At 40.5% G+C, this 19,762-nt stretch overlaps 1 protein-coding gene across 1 annotated transcript in view; it reads left to right on the top strand.

The window, feature by feature from the left end:
* cntfr (ciliary neurotrophic factor receptor) overlaps positions 1-19,762 on the top strand; it is a 415,519-nt gene that overhangs the window by 328,870 nt on the left and 66,887 nt on the right. The window contains exon 6 of the mRNA XM_060909413.1: positions 98-261. Coding sequence (XP_060765396.1) covers positions 98-261 — 164 coding nt within the window. The remainder of the gene's footprint in view (positions 1-97; positions 262-19,762) is intronic.

The raw sequence follows: 19,762 nt of genomic DNA, 5'->3' as shown, positions 1-19,762 counted from the left end.
GTTTTTTGTTTTTTGTTTTTTTTTTCAAAGCAGTGCTGTCCCTAGTGCTACGATCACTGTAGACTCAAGCTTTGATAATGTCCTTGTTGATCCACAGTGAAACCAGATCCTCCAGAGAAGGTGGTGGCCAAACCCATTCGCAACAACGCACGCAGGCTTGTGGTGACCTGGAGCAGCCCATCCACATGGCCGGACATTGAGTCCTTCCCTCTTAAGTACTTCCTGCGCTACCGTCCACTGATCAGAGACCAGTGGCAGCATGTAAGAGCAGTTTTCTCCTGATTTTGCAAGTTGGTCACCAAAACAACATGGGAATGTTTTATGTAATGTTTGATCTTGTGAAGGCTTTTTGCAAAATCCAAAAAATGAGGTTGGATAAGGGGTCAGTTTAACATATGCAGAGGTAAATGGAGTAAGTCTGCCTAAAAATGCCTAAAACTTTGCTAGCTAGGTGTGTTTTCCTCAAACAATGAACGTCACAATTTGATCAGTTTGGGATGATGCACCTTCATGTCATCATCAAAACAGAGAAGAGCACTTACAGTACACATGCTGTACAAATGACAATGGTGAAAGTTTTAAGAGACAATGATGTGGATGATGCTGATAATCAAAGTGAGAACTCATTTCCTAGCGATAACGCTTTACAATTTATTGTATGTTGTTATGTTGGAAGTAGATGCTCATCCAGACACGCTTATCCAGACCAATGTGCAACAAGTGCAAAAGTCAGGTATAAGAAGTGCTCAAGTTCTAGTGCCAAATGAACAAGTGACAGAATAACACTTATTATTTTATCCACATGCACTGGATATGAGCAATTGCATGTTCTGATTGGCTGCTCTGCTACTAGGCTATCAGTTCATATACCGTGAGTAGAGAAAAACAAAATGGCGGAGCTGTCACTGAACCAACCGAGGATGAAATAAAAACTACTCGAAAGCAAAACCCTAAAAAATACAAAAGAAGCAACAAAATATGGAATAAAAGTATTTGATGATAAGAACGTATCTTTTTTATGTTTCAAGAATTATTATTATTATTATTATTATTATTATTATTACAGCATTTTTCACAAACTGCTCCTGTCATTTCGCCGGTTTGTTTACACTCTAAGCGGAAATGATTTTGTCGGATGTTTTGTACAAAGTTTTTTTATTTATCGAATTTGAAAAAAATTAAAATAAAAATGCTCTGTTTCTCAAAATCCAGTGAATGTGGATAGAATAAAACAATTATTCCACTAAATCTCGTCATGCATGGCTTATAGCCTACTTGGTACTACGCATCTCGGTAGCTATCAGCTCATGCAGGGTGCGATTTGTCAAAAAAACAGAAGGGGGGATGTTTTTTGTTTTTTTTAAATCATGAAACGTCACAAAATTAAGGTAACAATAGGCTAACAGCTCAATAACATCCGATGATATCAAATGAATAACACTAAATGAAAACGAACACTAAACCAGAGATAGTAAATTCATCTTCCTATCTCTCTGACTAAATACACGAACACTAACACACAACAAAGTTCGCATTGCTTGTCGCGTTGCCGTGATGTTTCTCTCCCTCCAGATTAAATGGACAGTGACTCGAAAATCACTAAAATACATGAATACTAAATGAACAGTTTGCTCTGATGGCGCAGTTCACATTGTGCGCAGCTTTCCGATTTAAACTGTTTTTTTCTCATCCTTATACTTCCTGTTTCATGGACTGTAACGGATTTTCTTATTTAGTAATTTTAATACAGAATTTACTTTGAAATTATAATCAGACACTCCAACGCCCCCCCAAAAAAAAAAAAAAATCGGCCGCGAAAAAGGCGGCATCCGCCAAAAGGCGCGCTGTTTGCATCCCTGCATAGAACGCAAAGATATTGTTATTATCTACAATGTATCTATTTGCTGGAGACGTTCGTGAACATCAAAGCTGCCACTTCGGGTCATTTTGAAAGTGAGTGCAGTGTAGACCATAGAAAACTGTGTCACAACATGCCTGTCATGTCAACTTTTTTTTGGTTTGTTTGTTTTATTGACGGAGTTGTCCCCGAGGATTTTTTTTTTCAGCAGAGATAAAAACCAGAGGGGGGGATGATCCCCACCATCCCCCCCAGCAAATCGCACCCAGAGCTCATGTACGACTCGATTTCGTGGAATAACTGTTAAGTGTAATATTCTGTTGAAGTAACAATAACGTTTCAGTGGAATTTGAATGAAATTGAATGCAATTTTCTCTTCCTACACTTTTGTGGGTATTATATATAGAATTTTGCCTATTATTATTTAATACTTTACCATTTATTCAGGGCGGCACGGTGGTGTAGTGGTTAGCGCTGTCGCCTCACAGCAAGAAGGTCCTGGGTTCGAGCCCCGGGGCCGGCGAGGGCCTTTCTGTGCGGAGTTTGCATGTTCTCCCCGTGTCCGCGTGGGTTTCCTCCGGGTGCTCCGGTTTCCCCCACAGTCCAAAGACATGCAGGTTAGGTTAACTGGTGACTCTAAATTGACCGTAGGTGTGAATGTGAGTGTGAATGGTTGTCTGTGTCTATGTGTCAGCCCTGTGATGACCTGGCGACTTGTCCAGGGTGTACCCCGCCTTTCGCCCGTAGTCAGCTGGGATAGGCTCCAGCTCGCCTGCGACCCTGTAGAACAGGATAAAGCGGCTACAGATAATGAGATGAGACCATTTATTCATGAATTCATTCTTTACTCAAGCTGGGTTTGAAGCATCTTCCTAAATCATGTCTTTGTTTTGTTTTTTTAAATGTTGGCTTGATCCTGAGTTCACTGACTGGAAAAGTACAGTGTTTTGCTCACAATCCATTCACAGCTTGAGACACATTGTACCATATGGCTTGACCAAGCTCCTAGAGTCTTTAATCCCACCTTCAACAGCTTGTAAGAACTTACTGACCCTTTCAAACTTTACTCAAAAGAAGAAGAAACAATTAAAGCCTGTCAGACTTACAGTAGCGATTTTAACAGGCTGTGTTTTTTTTTTTTTTCCATCCAGACTTTTATGAAATCACAATCAGTGTTTCTCACTGATGGCATCTCACTGGGATTATTGGGATTTAACACGAGGAGCATTAATTAGGTAGCAGGTGTGCACATATCCCACATTTCGCTCAGCGGACCACACAAGTGACATTGAGGAATTGATGATAAACAAGACTGAAATTGGTAGGATTACAGTAGAGGATGAAAGCTTTTCAAATCTGGATCTTGCACCATATTTTTGATAATCTCTCAGGTTTTCTCTGTGAAAGACGCTGATGAATGCTTTCTCCATAACTGCTGATTTTATAATTGAAATATTGTCTGGATTTGACAGATTTGTGTCTTTGAGGCTGAAGGCATCCTGCACTGCAACTTTTAGGCAACCATCATGGATTTGTTCAATGTTAGCATGCCAGTCACTCAGGCCACATCATTTATCTGTTATTCACGCTAATTCCCACTTGTTGCTCTGTCAAAAGTGTGGAATTGCATTCAATTGATACCACCACTGCATTTGTAAGAGCCAAGGAGATATTTTACTCCAGGTTGAATATTGTGATAATAGATTGGTGCATGAGGCGGCACGGTGGTGTAGTGGTTAGCACTGTCGCCTCACAGCAAGAAGGTCCGGGTTCGAGCCCCGTGGCCGGTGAGGGCCTTTCTGTGCGGAGTTTGCATGTTCTCCCCGTGTCCGCGTGGGTTTCCTCCGGGTGCTCCGGTTTCCCCCACAGTCCAAAAACATGCAGGTTAGGTTAACTGGTGACTCTAAATTGACCGTAGGTGTGAATGTGAGTGTGAATGGTTGTCTGTGTCTATGTGTCAGCCCTGTGATGACCTGGCGACTTGTCCAGGGTGTACCCCGCCTTTCGCCCGTAGTCAGCTGGGATAGGCTCCAGCTTGCCTGCGACCCTGTAGAACAGGATAAAGCGGCTAGAGATGATGAGATATTGGTGCATTTATTGCAAAAAAAAAAGTAAAAACATTATTTTACATTATCGTTGATCTATTTGATACACTATATGACCAAAAGTATGTGGACACCTGAGTATTGAGATTCCATTCCAACACCATGGACAATTAATTGTTCCTCCTTTGCTGTGATAAAAGCCTCCAGTTTTCGTGGAAGATTTTTGACCGTGGCTGTGGCGATTTGTTCCCATTCAGCCACAAGAGCACAAGAAGTTGGGCACTGATGTCCAACAAGAAGGCCTGGTGTGAAGTTGGTGTTTCGTTTTATCCCAAGCGTGTTCAGTCGGGTTGAGATCAGGGTACTCAAGTTCTTTCACACTAAACTTGGCAAACCATGTCATCATAGAGTTCACTTTGTGCACAGAGGCATTGTCAGGTTTAGGCTGCTTAGTTGCAGTGAAGGGAAATTGTAATGCTACAGCATTATATCCTATACTACTGTGTGCTTTCAACTTTGTGGCAATAGTTTGGAAAGGAACCACATATGGGTGTGATGATCAGGTGTCCACAAATGTTTGGCCTTATAGTGTATATCAAATTTAATGATGTGTCTTAAACTACATAGTACCATACTAAATAGTGTGTACTGATACTGGTAGATGCTGAATCCCCGGGCAGCACAGTATTTCACCTCGCTATTTATGTGTATGTGATTTGGGACACAAACTACACACCATAAGTGTTAGGAGTAATCATTTTCAGAGAAAATGTATGATCAGCTCCGAGGAATATTGACATAAAGTAAAGCATATTTTACGGCTCCTTAATACTTCAATTCTATAATTGCTTATTGCGCCATAATACTGGCAGTGTTCTGATGCTCAGTTCAACTATTTGAGGAAAAACATTTTAATCAGATTTATTGCTGAGATGATGATTTTATGTATGCAACTAGTCAACAGTTTTGGAAAGAATTGCTCAGAGAAGGGAATTAGGATTTTTTTTTTTTTACACTCAATTATATTCATAATAATAATGAAAATTCAAACACTAGAAATTCTTAATCCTCGATAAGCCCAGGTACAAACTTCACCCAGGAGGCTTTTCTTAAACTTCTTAAAAAGGCCACGCTCCTCTTTACTTCTGTATTAATAAATAAATAAATAAATAAATAAAATCCTGTTCAGGGAAAACATTTAATTTTGAGTAGATTCTTGTTTTTTTTTTCCTTTTAAGGTAAAAACTGTATTCTTAATTAGAAATAAAAGTATATATGAAAATGTAGATAAAATACATTTTACTGTAATTTTATATTATATGTTAGGAACAGGGCGGCACGGTGGTGTAGTGGTTAGCGCTGTCGCCTCACAGCAAGAAGGTCCGGGTTCAAGCCCCATGGCCAGCGAGGGCCTTTCTGTGCGGAGTTTGCATGTTCTCCCCGTGTCCGTGTGGGTTTCCTCCGGGTGCTCCGGTTTCCCCCACAGTCCAAAGACATGCAGGTTAGGTTAACTGGTAACTCTAAATTGACCGTAGGTGTGAATGTGAGTGTGAATGGTTGTCTGTGTCTATGTGTCAGCCCTGTGATGACCTGGCGACTTGTCCAGGGTGTACCCCGCCTTTCGCCTGTAGTCAGCTGGGATAGGCTCCAGCTTGCCTGCGACCCTGTAGAAGGATAAAGCAGCTAGAGATAATGAGATGAGATGAGATGAGATGTTAGGAACAAATTTGACCCACAAGCCTTTAGAGAAACATTTTTAAAAGCCTTTAGGGGAAAATATTTAAGACAATCAAAAGTACTTATTGCCTCATCCGGCTGACAGGTGATGAGCTTATCCCATCATGTGTTGTCCGTCGTATGTCCGGTGTCGTCCACATTTCACGAAAATCGCTTCTTCTCTCTCAATTCTTCACCGATTTTTATTCTTTTTGGCAGGAAGGTAGGCCCACCTGGGCTGCATATAGCTTGTACCCAAATTTGCATAATTGCAATTAATAATGAAGATATGGAGTAATTAAGCCCTAACGAGCAGTTTCCACACAAATTGTTTCTTCTCCCTCATTTCTTCACTGATTTTGATTCTTTCTGGCATGAAGGTAGGGGTACCGAGGGTGCATATAACTTCAACCCAGATTTCCTTAATTACAGTTATTAATGAAGTTATGAACTAATTAAGCCTTAATGAGCAGTTCAACAAAAATCGCTTCTTATTGGTCAATTCCTCGCCATTTTGCATTCTTTCTGACAAATAGGTTGGTATTCCTAGGGTGTATATCGCTTCTATATATAGCTTGTATATAGTGTATATAGCTTGCAATATTTATTGTGCAAGGTGGCCCACTTTAGATCGTTCCTTCTGGACTAGACGGAGCCAAAGTGAGCTACGCCGTCATTGACGGTCTCGTTCAATCTTGTGTGTCAAAACTATTGACTGGTATTGTAGTAAAATCTCATCTCATCTCATTATCTCTAGCCGCTTTATCCTGTTCTACAGGGTCGCAGGCAAGCTGGAGCCTATCCCAGCTGACTACGGGCGAAAGGCGGGGTACACCCTGGACAAGTCGCCAGGTCATCACAGGGCTGACACATAGACACAGACAACCATTCACACTCACACCTACGGTCAATTTAGAATCACCAGTTAACCTAACCTGCATGTCTTTGGACTGTGGGGGAAACCGGAGCACCCGGAGGAAACCCACGCGGACACGGGGAGAACATGCAAACTCCACACAGAAAGGCCCTCGCCGGCCCCGGGGCTCGAACCCAGGACCTTCTTGCTGTGAGGCGACAGCGCTAACCACTACACCACCGTGCCGCCCCATTGTAGTAAAATGATCATGTTATTGTTAAGTCGCTTATTAAAAATACATTTTGGTTCAGAAAAAAGTATAAATGGGCAGTAACTATTTACATTTATCTGTTTGCATTTATATCAATCACAAACCTTTATCACAATTTAAGTACTTAAGACAATGAAAGTGGTTATAAACTTTGGAACGGTCATGTATTTGAGGAAACAAGGGGTAAAGCAGAGTTATATACTTGACAGCTTTGCTAATACAGTATTTGGTTAATCTATGCCAAACCAGTAGGCTAATAGTTGTGGTAAGATTTGACTGTAGTTAAAAAAAAAAAAGTTTCTCAAGGATCTGAACATTTCAAACAAAAGTCCTTCACCAAGTGCAAGCCACGTTCAAAACATCTCATTTCTGTAGAAACTTTATGAAGTATATTTTCCGTTTCTTTCCCTACCTGTAAATCTTTTCTCATATTTTTTTATAAAATTAGCCACACCATATCTGACTTCGTAAACCTCCAACCACTCAATCAGCAAACTGCAATCTATAAAGCCCTCCGACAGAGAAGGGTTTTTTTCTACCAGTTAAACTGAACATGATTACCTCAAAAGTATTCTTCAAGCTTCCCAGGATTCCCACAAAGACCTGTTTAAATATTGACCTTTGTACGTCGAAGCCAAACGAGGACAGTTTATCAGCTAAAAGAAAGCTAATACTCTTTTCCTTCACTTCACGTTGGACGCCTCATCTGTTTTGTAGAGGCCCATGTCTCAGCTATGTCTCACATATGATAGCACTCACTGTATCATTGTAAGAGGGCTTTGGAGAGATGAAAGAAGCAGCTCAGTCTGTAGGAAGCCATCCATTTCTCTGAATCAGACGTCGCTGACTGATGGACGGCTGGGGCTCGGAGAGGTGCTCGTATTTGTGTTCATGTTGGAAGTTGAAAATATGAGACGGAGAGGAGTTCAGTGGACTTGACTGGTTGACTGTGTGTGGTTAACATGCGCTAGCATGCACTGCCACGTGCACTGTTGTGGATGAAGTGTTATCATGGAAACATTTTCCAGACCTGATGAAAGAAAAGTCGTGAAAAAAATCATCACAATTTCTGAGATAAGGTTTTGTTTTTGTTTTGTTTTTTATGTCTAAGAAATGCGTTTCAATCCTATTTTTTAATGCTGTCTTGATTTCCAATACGATATTAACTTATATTTGCACTAACGCAACTCACATGAAGTGTAGCAGGAAAGAGGACCAAAAGCTGTATATGATTAGCAACAATAACAGTTACAAAAACATAAACCTGAAGGAAAGGATTTATGTTTCAATGAGATTTAGTAGGAAGGAACAATGCAAGTTCATGAGTTCACATACTTCCAGCGCTCTTAATAATTCAAAAGACAGTAATAAAATATAAGTTTATAAGTAGATCAGGCCAAAAAATGTTCAGCGTCAATAAATTACTGGTAATGTTGTAGTTATGGACGGTACAGCTTTACACTCACCCATAGTCAATATTGTGTATGATATGAACAGTCCTTGACCCTCATTTAACTTATTCAGTGCATACCGTGAATTATTCAGCAACTGCAGTTAAATTAATTGGAAACGTATGTGGTTATACACCGGGATAAATGTAAATCCGTGACTTTAAGGTGTTTCGGGCTCCCAGAAGATTGAAAGACGATCGTTGAAAGACTGTCGAGCAGATAAAACAGTGTATCTTGCAAAGACATCACATTTAAATTCTAGTGAGAAAACGTCAACCAGTGTATTGACTCCATCTAGTAGGAATGTGTGCTGTGATTTATCTATGAGCTGAATTTATCTATTCTTTATCGCCGCTGTAATACTCAAACCATCAGTGAGATGTAACAGAATACAGTATAACTACCTCATGTATTCTCCACATTGGCATTTATATAATGCTTGAGGAGAAGTGTGATTTTTGCAGTATTGTTGAGAAGAATGGCTGCAGTGGGAAATCCAATAGATCCCTGCTCAGGCTCGATTGCCATTGATTGTCTGGAGACAGGAATGAGGAGAAATCTGCTGTCAGAGAGCCTTACATGCTCCAACATGTCGCACGGGGCTTTAAAGATAACCACGGTATCTCAGAACGTTCACTCGCTTGTGCGTCAATCACTACGTTCAGACTGCAACCTGAAACGACCCATATCCGATTTGTTGTGAAATCCGATTTTTTTGTTAGGCCGTTCACATTACCAATTATATGAGACTTGTATGCGATCTCCAATATGAACGGAAAACGACCCAAAAGTGTCCCGCATGCGCAAATTGACACGTAATAAGCACATCTACGTAATACGTAAACAAAAAAAAAGCACACTCTTCATGTTTAATGATTTCTTTTTTTGGTTTGTTCGTTTAATTATCTGGTTAGTGTTAAAGTGTGAGGTCTCGTGTGTGTTTTTGTTTCTGAACTGAAATGAAAACGTGTAGCCTGGTAACGAGGGTTGACTCCTAAATGTCTCTCTAATTTCTATATAAGTGCACTACATGTTACTAGGAAGTAATGGATTTTTAAACTCTATATAGTGCACTCGAGCTTCAGTAGGCAGTCATTTGGGATGCGGCCGCTGTATTACAAAACTCTTAATTCAGGCTTAATAATTTGCACATATTTATTTCGTCATATTAATAAACTTTTTCTACATTTTTATAAATATTTATTTAGATTGTTTATAGCCAGCTGAATTCTGCAACTTCTCTCAGCACTGGCTCAAGGTGCAGAAACACCAGTGCAGTTTGCGATGGAGATGAGGCGAGACCTGGCGATGTGGTTTTTGTGGCGGCGGCGTAACTCACACAATAATCTGATTAATGTGGGCAGCAGACTAATGAGACCGAAGGTGTCAAATTACTGGAAATTTCCAGAACAATCTTATAATCTTGTAATACAGGATGGTTTAAGTTATAAATCAGTTATAGAAACTGTTTTATTTAATCAGGCTAACAGATCAACATCCAGGTCCCTACCAAATCCACCATTAGCTTGATCAATTCTATAAAAGTCTATTTAAATTCTGAAAACTGTACAAATGTTGTTGTTTTCCACCAAAGAGGCGGGATTAGCCAACGCAGAATAGTGACGTTTGTCTCTTGTTGATGACGTGTAGGTCGCATGAATGCGACCTGTCCGGTCAGACTGCAGTCGCATGTGAAAATAACGGATATGCATCGGAATTAGGACCACATATCCAAGCGGCCTGGGTCGCATGTGAAAAAATCGGATCTGTGTCGTTCAGATTGTCAATAACAAATCGGATACAGGTCGCATACGGGCAAAAAAAATCGGATATGGGTCGTTTCAGGGTGCAGTCTGAACGTAGTCAATGAAAATACATCGAAGACTAATTTCCATATTGACGGCTTAGATGGTTGAATTGTTGCTTTTTTTTTTGATTGTCCTTTTATTAATATCTAAATGAAAGGGCTGTTTGTGCAACTTGAGTTATTTTGCTGAAAAATGTGCAAAGCGTTAGCTTTTCTTCTCAAGAGAAAAGGAAAAGCAAGTGATAGATTGAGGGTGCTGAGAGAGGGAAAAGGCCTGAGACGGCTGTGAAATGGCCGCATGTGTTTCACGCTTTGCTTTTTTGTCCAATAAAAGCAGCAGGCCAGAGGACGGACAGAGCGAGGAAACGGGAGGAGGGTACAAAAACGAACAGACCAGGCCATTCGTCTTTCGCCTCCTTTTCATTTCCAGAAATGATGCCTTTAAAGGTGGGTCTTAACAAGCAGCAGTGCTGTCACTCACCTAATAAGAAATGATCTAGTCGGTGGAGGATTTTGCATTACAAGCATAGCAAAGCAAATCTTGCCAAAAAGCGCACAGGGCTTCTTTGTTCAGCTCCTAAATGCGTACCTTATTACAGGTGATCACAGTTGTGCGACTGATCAGTGTTTAAGTTTTAAGTCTGCTTTTTTTTTTTTTTTAACAAATCACACTGATCGTTGAGCTTTATAAAGGCTGTACCTGATGCCAGTATGCCATAAGATATGGTGCTAGGAGAGTTGCAGGAAGCATGTGGATTTTGAATAATTTATGGTTGCCCATAATAATCATCACAAGTCCTTCACTGGTTTTAGAGCATATTAGGAGTAAGTTTTTCAGAAGCTGTTCAGGATTTGTCACACTTTTTCCTTTTTTTTTTTACACAATGGCTATGTTTCTTTTGTTGTTTATCATTTTTATACCAAAAAAAAGTTGGCTAAGGCTGCACTATAAACATTGTCAAATGTTGAATCCAGCAAAGTGTTTCGTTGGATTGAAATATTTTGCACTTCAAAAATATTGGAGTAGAATGAGCCAATAAAAACAAAATAGCTGTAGTAGTGACTTCAGTTTTCTACACATGAACCAGTGTGGCTTCTTTAGTAGATCTGAATTGTTTTAGCCTTTTACCGTACATGTATTTATTTTAGACCTCCCTTTTCTTTGCTCGGCAAGCTATACGGACAGACTCGTTGCCATTAAAGGAGAACTGAAGTCATTTTTAAACTTGCTTTATTTCTTAATTAATGTGTTATTCAATTACGTTTTCGGTTTTAGCAACCTTATATCGTGACTCATATTGGCAACTAATTGCAATTAAATATTATACTTATCGGCCTATTCGGTTTTTAGCCATGTTGAATGTAGTTCGTTTGGTCCACAGCAGGCGTCGCTTATCCGTGCGATCTTCACGAGACTTGTGCGAGACTTCGAAACGTGAAGTGTCAGCCAGGTGTCAGTGCTGGCATTTTGAAAACAGTTTTCCAAATGAAATATTGCACAAAAACGAGTTTAAATGATGATTACTGCCTACTTTTTTCAAACTTTCCTGATTGCTATGAAAACAAACAAAACTTCCGGCTTGGTTACATCAGCATTCGAAAGAGGGCGCGTGCGTCTTTTGACAACCATACATGTCAACCTATACGGAATGTCCGTATTTTATACGGATTTGATTCAATAAACGTAGTATACGGGCATACAAATAAAGTTATACGGATTCTTTAAAAAAACTGCAATATTTATTTAGAGCTATAATCAATTCCCACGATGATAAAAGAGCGCATAAGATTTACAAACCTACTGTACACTACAGAAAGCACTGACAGCCAGTAAAGTCTTATGAAATCGCATGTTATCTTGTGGTAGCGAGACTTCGTTCCACTTTTGATCATGCGCACACCGCATTGCGAGAATCCCGCCAACCGTGAAGTCATAGACGCCGCCTTCTGCGTAGAATCATACGTCATCCTCGCCGCCATATTGGATGTGGCAAAGTGGAGATTCTTCACCCGTCTCTGGTATAGCGTCTAGACAGTAGCCGAGAATAAAGATGCCTCATTAATGTGCTGCGTTTAACTCTACCAACAGGTTTACCGTCCAAACGAGATCACATGGGATTACCTTTCACAGGTGAGACTGGAAAAATACTTTTCATTGTATTTGGTCATTATAACGTAATTTTACGAACAGATTTTCCTGACTTTGTGGCTAATATGAAGTCTCGCGCATAATAGCCGCTCGGTGAAACCTGTCTCCAAACAACAAAGTATTTCCTTCGTAACTACGCTGATAACACTTTGTGTTTTTGTCGAACATTGGAGCTTTGTATTCATTCTGAAGGTTTATTGTTATTAATATTGAATAAAAAGTAACTGGGATATATCATTGTTAATTATCATTCAAATTTTAGCTAAATTATTTTAATTTGCACCTTATACGGATTTTATAAGGGAAATACGGATTTTGGAGGTTGGTTATACAGGTTTGATTGACCAAAGGTTGACATGTATGGACAACGTTGGCAGATGTTGGTGACTTTGATTTCCGTTGTGCGTTTTACTTCCGTCCTACGATGTCTCGCACAGGTCTCAACGAATCTCGTTTACGGCCATTGCTTTGACGTACGGACTGATATATTACATAGCATATTTCAAACACTCATAACTTGCTATAGCAGTGACAAAATAGCGATCAAAAATGCATTCCTATATTTAATAAAATGAGATAAATAGAATTTTGATAATAAAAAATTTGCCTTCAGTTCTTTAACCTTTTGCCAATTTACTATTGGCACAAGTTTTTGGACATGGATTTAGTCGAAAGTGGTAACGTGAAGCCAGTATGAAACGAAACATAACCACATCAAATTGATTGAAGTTTTATTCATACCCATGAAATACTTATCAATGGGATGGATGGATGGATGGATGGATGGATGGATGGATGGATGTCTCCATTCAGGTAGCTGCTTCTAGATTGTTCTGTTCTAGATTGTTAGATAGTTGCTTCCAGATTGTTCTGTGTTGGGATATGTGTAAAATCCAATGTTAACTCGTCTGATTTACTCATCGTCATTACATTATTCAGTATTTATGACTCAATATCCAGTAGCATACAGGAATGAAGACTGTATCGGGGCAGAAGGCAGTATTGCCACATTGACATTATCCACGGAAGACTAATAACCAAGATGTAGCCTATCACTACATGTTTTGCATCTAATGTTTTCAGCATTACTCACAGTTGTATCAATGATGTATTGTAGCTCAGGCATAACACACTCCAAATTATGAGTTGTAGCTATATTTGTCCAAATAACACAGAAATGTTCGATACTGTTATATTTATGGGTTTTTTGTTTGTTTGTTTGTTTGTTTGTTTGGTTTTTTTTTTTTTTTGCACCTAGTGAGTATGTAGACCCAGAGGCTCAGATATCAATACACTCGTAAAAATATTGACTATCTGACCATGTTTCATAGTTAGCATTAGCCATTAGACAGCTCACAGCCATGATATCACTTTTCAGTCCCCATCCATTTTGCCACTGATGGCAGTGAGTCATAATGCATTGGGCATTGGGAATTGGGCCGCTGTTCTGTGTGTGTGTGTCTGTGTGTGTGGTGGTGCTGTGTGTGTGGGGGGGGGGGGGGTCTGTACTTGGATTTATGTATTCAGGGCATAAATGATGATCTGTACCCATGTGTCCCTGTAAATATGGAAGAGTTTACAAGAGTGTAATTCTGCATTACTCAGTCGAAAAAAAAAATGTTAGCCATTTTATTCATCCAGGGCAATAAATGATCAATGGGAATGCTATCACTAAAGCTAGTGCTCTTCCATATCAGTCCCTGTGGCCTTGGATAGTGTTCCCCACCTCATTTATCGACCTCATCAGAATGCAAAATCTGTGGCTCCAGGGTGTGTTCCATTTGCCCTTCGGTTCTGACACTCACCTAAGACTTGAATATGCACAGAGAATTTTTGGGGGGCTAATTAGTCCGTTGGAGAGTCCTGCTCTGAAGCAGTGGCTCATCCTTAATGGGGACCGCATCAAAAGTGCTCCTCTGTTCTCCAGTTTCTCCCACACTCGAGACATCATCTCTGCACGCCTTCACACCATGAAAGAAATCAAAGGTCATCGGGAGTCACTTTCATCTATGTGGCCTTTTCTTGCATTTCAATTTTGTTCCTGAGCTTTTTCTCTGTTGTTGTTCTGTTCTCTTCTCCCCAGTCGTGCTGCATGGCCCATCTCCTCCTCTGTCTCCGCTGCCCTGGTTTTAATGGGCTTTTGTGCTTCTGCCAAAAGTCACTCTCCTCCTCCAGCCGGCACTTAGATTAATCAATAGTCCCCAGCATTGCAGTACCATTAGCATGGCAAAGGAAATTAGAGGCAAAAAAGGGGCCAGTCTGCTCTGACATCAAGCTCATGAAAGCCGATTCCTTCACCGCACCCTACCCCCCTCCATCCTTTATTACATGGACAAAAACATTAATACATTTATCTGTTTTTTGGGGTTTTTTTTTTGGGGGGGGGTAATTATTTTTTGGTGTCCAGCAATTTTTTACAATTTTCCTGTCCACAACACACACTTTGTCAAACAATTTCTCACCCTAACACATAATTGCATCATGGCTATAATCAACAATGGTCGCTTTTTAATACTGGCCCTGGCAAGTGGTTATTATTCGTCATTATCCATCATCATACCGATCAGTCCTTCTGTCTCATTCCCATGCTGACACACAAACCTTTTTAACATCTTGTTATGTAGTCAATTCAGCAGAAAAGCCTTTGCTTTTGCCGTGAACAAATCTCTATTTGCAGCTCGCGCTGCAAAAAAAGCAGGCAATTCCTCGCTGTCTCTTTCTGTCGTCCTCAGACTTCATCAGTCCACTCTTCCTACCATGCCAATGAATTCCAATAGACTGAATAAAGAGCAGAGCTTTGCTTTCTCCTTTGTAAAGTATCTAACTTTTATTTTATTTTGCTGGGTGGAGCATAAATAACCCAATTTTTTTTTTTTTTTTTTACCCCCACAACCGTAAGAGACATGCAGTGGCAGCTCACCCATCGGAGGATCTGTTGAACAAAAGTTAATCTTTATAAGGTCTTCATTCACAACTCTATACATTTTAAATTCCATTGAAATACTAATTACTTTGGACTAACAATTTAATTTTAAAATGTTGCTGTTTGATAGACGTACACCGATAATATAGTGGTTTGCTGTCTTTTCTAGATTTTGCACAATCGCAATCACTGCCCAATTCAAAGCAGATGCCAGAACTTGACATTAATGGTAGTCTGACTGTCCGGGACAACCAAATATTTGGTCTGGGCAAATAAAATCTGCATCTGCCTGTCCAACAGGACAAGTTGAAAATTTATTGAAAAGCATTATTTTTATAGTAATTATTCAAGAGTTACGTCAATAAAGTTCCAACAAAACGAGTTCAATCCCCTCAGTGATCCGGCCGTGTTATTGTTTACGAAATTCCGGGGAAGCCGAGTACAGCAAGTGTGTGTGTAAAAATAACCACATCGTAAGCTCTAATGATAGATTATTAGACTTTGAATTAATAGAAATTGGAGAAATTGTGATCAAATACCTCAATAAAATAAATATCTGCTGTGAATCTTTCGCTACGTTCACACTGCAAGGCTTAATGCTCAATTCTGATTTTTTTGTGAAATCCGATTTTTTTGTGAGGTCGTTCACATTAACAAATATATGCGACTTGTATGTGATCCTCAGTATGAACGAAAAGCGACCTAAAAGTGTTCCGCATGCGCATTGCAGGATACGACGACGTCACACGCAGTGAGCATGGCCAGTGTTTACGGAAGTAAAACCGCCCGGTTGTGGTATGACCCATCCAATCTAGCTTGAATAGCTGCATCCCCCCAAATGGAAATCAGCTCCCTAACCTCTGCGTCCTTCCATTGAGAAGATTCAGAACCTTCACAGCCCGAAGCATCCCTCGCATTGATGTCATGCGCAGGGGCGCAGATACGTTTTTTGAACTGGGAGGGACAAAAAACTGGGGGGGACAAAGCTGCCAGCAAACCAACCCCAACCCCGATATGCCTGTCAAACTTGTTGTTAGTAACCATAGCAACCAAGCTCGAGCTCGCAACCTCTGCAGTCTGCGCAGCTCAACCAACCGAATATCAGTCTTTGTTTTATGTGAGTTGTTGCAACTATGTATGTACTGCTGTGCACCTCAATAAACCGAATGGTAATTAGTCTTTTGATTTTTCCGTGAGGTTTGCCTTATACAAAGAAAGACAGCATAGACGTTTTTTCCTCCCTATAAGTGGGGGGGACCGAACGAGGTGAATTTAAATCTGGGTGGGACGAGTCCCACCCGTCCCACCCTCTATCTGCGCCCGTGATTATGCGCCATGTTGTTGTAACTTTTTTTGAGAGACCCGCCGCCTACTTCAGCGCAGAATAGTGACGTTTGTGGCTTGTTGATGACGTGTAAGTCGGATGAATGCGACCTGGCGGTTCAGACTGAAGTCGCATATGAAAAGAGCGGATAGGAATCGGAATTAGGACCACATATCCAAACGGCCTGGGTCGGATTTGAAAAAATCGGATCTGTGTCGTTCATATTGTCAATAAAAGATCGGATACAGGTCACATATGGGCGAAAAGATCGGATTTGAGTCACTTCAGCCTGCAGTGTGAACGTAGCCTTTGTTTCATTCAGACATTCATTGTATTTTTCTTTTGTATGGTTCACATTAACATTAACCATCACAAATGTTGTAAAGTATTTCAGGGGAATTTTACAACAGTGCTGAAGTCATTTGCGGTTTGTTTTCATTCGCAACATAATTCTGTCACCCTTATCATGTCCAACTTGTTTTCTTTCAGTTTCATTTCTTTAAATCAATTTACTGTATACTTCAAGTTTCACTGGATTTATCAAGATTTAACTTTATTTCCTCCAGAAGTTTTGAATTTGGGTGAGTCTCATCTCAGCTCATTATCTCTAGCCGCTTTATCCTGTCCTACAGGCATAGGTTGCGTTAACCGACAATTGTCCGTCATTGACGGATTTTTTTTAGCTATGACGGAAAAATCTGAAGGCCGTCGGTCATTTTGACGGATGTTTACCGTTACCAATAACAATAATAGCCTAATAATAACAATAATAAAACGTAATGAAACACACAATTGAAATTATTGGCAAGTTGTGGCAGAGTTTTCTTACATACAGTATACGTAGTCTTCACTGCCGTCACTTTTCAATCTGAGCCGACGTTGCGGCAGTCTTGATGTTCAGTGCATAGGCTACTCATGTATACACTGTAGCCACTGCGCAAGGCTGTTCCCCCCATCGCGCTCCTGACCGCGCTCTGACTTTTCTAACCACTAGCACAGTGAGATGTAACCTATTAATGTTTCCCTTCTCTGCAGAAGACACGTCATTTTTGCTATTAAAAAAAGAGATGCATTGGGTATTTTGTGTCGTTTCCCTGCCTGTAATGTAGCGCTCATTTAGGCTAGTTGTTTTCTTGTTTTTAAAATGAAACAAATGTCGATTTATTGTATTCTTCCCCAGCAAGCTTAGAAAGCTTAGGAACATCACTGCTCAAATATCTGCTAAACTATCATTTTAATGAGAGCACGGGTAGACAAACTAACATTTAAACATAACTTTGTTTTATTTAAGACCTTCCGTGTCAGGTTCCAGGCTCCGCCGAGCCAAGACGCGGGGTGCAGAAAGACCGCATGCTGCAGGATCTCCTCCCTATGAAGAGAGTACTAGCAGGGTCGGGAAATCCAACTTTCAGAGGCTCTTGCCGGCTTCTGATCACTTCCCTGGGAGAAATGTTTCCCGACTTCAGAACTTTGGCTGAAGTGGCGCCGGTTATTCCAGTCTCCAGTGTCGCAGCAGAGCGCGGGTTCAGCCTTCAGAATAAAATTAAAACGTCAATGAGAAGTCGTCTGTCCGAGGCAAAGACGCAAAATTTAATGACAATTGCCTCGGCAGCAGTCTCCATTGACGACTTTGATTATGCACAAGCGAGCTCCCAATTTAAATCCATGCGGGCCAGAAGGAAGGTTTGAGCTCACGCAAACAGGTCAAATTAGATTGCCACTTAAATCGTTGTAGTGGACTGTTCATATTTTAACTGCAATTGTCTTGCTACGTTGTAAAATAACATTGTTCATATGCCCGTTAAGGCACAACAGCCGCAATGTTTTTAGCGGAGGGAAAATGGGTTCACAAGTGACCGAACGTCAGAATCTCTGTTCATCTTTTTGTATCATAAATACATAAATAAATGATTAAATAATACAAGCTTGTTCTGTGAATTAATTTTTAAATGAAAATGAGTCCATGAAAACACAAGTTATTAAATATATAGCATTTATAGCCTATATACATTGTCATTTAAAAGTTAAAATAAAATGACAGATAATAATGGACAATGACGGAATTTTTACGACCCTGTCCATCAAAATGACGGACAATGAAAAAGTCTAACGTAACCACTGCCTACAGGGTCGCAGGCAAGCTGGAGCCTATCCCAGCTGACTACGGGCGAAAGGCGGGGTACACCCTGGACAAGTCGCCAGGTCATCACAGGGCTGACACATAGACACAGACAACCATTCACACTCACATTCACACCTACAGTCAATTTAGAGTCACCAGTTAACCTAACCTGCATGTCTTTGGACTGTGGGGGAAACCGGAGCACCCGGAGGAAACCCACGCGGACACGGGGAGAACATGCAAACTCCACACAGAAAGGCCCTCGCCGGCCACGGGGCTCGAACCCGGACCTTCTTGCTGTGAGGCGACAGCGCTAACCACTACACCACCGTGCTGTCCATCTAGTAAATACATTGTTTAAAAAAAAGGCTTGTATCTTGCTGCTTGTTTGGACGAGTGGATTAAAAAGTTAATGTCCAGCCCTGACAGATGCTAAGAAAAAGAAGAGAAATGTCACACTTTTCCAATGCCCAGATTGTCAGGGTTAGATTCAGGTCTTTTATGTGATTTTTGAGATGTAGTTGGGGTGGAAATTTTGCCACAACTTGGCAACTCAGGGTAATGAAATTAGATCCACAATGGTGATGGGAAAATCCCACCTCCTGTATGGAACAGAGCTGAACTTTGGTCTGAATAACGCTACTCAAAATGAGTTGATAGACTGTATACTGGATAACTGTATTTTGTTACAGGGTTATAAAAGTATGATAGCCTCTCAACTTAGGCTACATCCACACGACAACGGCAACGAGATGTTATTTAAAAATATATCGCGTCCAAATGGGCAACGATCAGTAAAATATCAGGTCCATATGGCAACGCAACCCTTGCTGAAAACGATGCAATACATATGCCACACCTCTAGGGGCGCTGTAAGACGGTCCCTTCGGAGACACCAGAACAATAGAAGAAGTAAGGACGCATGCGCATAAACTATTATGCGCGAGACTTCATATTAGCCACAAAGTCAGGAAAATCTGTTCATAAAATTACATTATAATGACCAAATACAATGAAAAGTATTTTTTCCAGTCTCACCTGTGAAAGGTAATCCCATGTGATCTCGTTTGGACGGCAAACCTATTGGTACAGTTAAACGCAGCTAATCTTTATTCTCCGCTTTGACCTTTCCAATATGGCGGCGAGGATGACGTATGATTCTACGTGGAAGGCGGCGTCTTTAATGGTCCGGAATAAATTGAATACTACACGTTGATGGATTAATTTGTTGTTTCTCACC

The sequence above is a fragment of the Neoarius graeffei genome, chromosome 25 (assembly GCF_027579695.1).
Source record: "Neoarius graeffei isolate fNeoGra1 chromosome 25, fNeoGra1.pri, whole genome shotgun sequence".
Taxonomy (NCBI): Eukaryota; Metazoa; Chordata; class Actinopteri; order Siluriformes; family Ariidae; genus Neoarius; species Neoarius graeffei.
The sequence above is the reverse complement of the archived record's forward strand: the minus strand, read 5'-3'. Positions and strand labels throughout refer to the sequence as shown.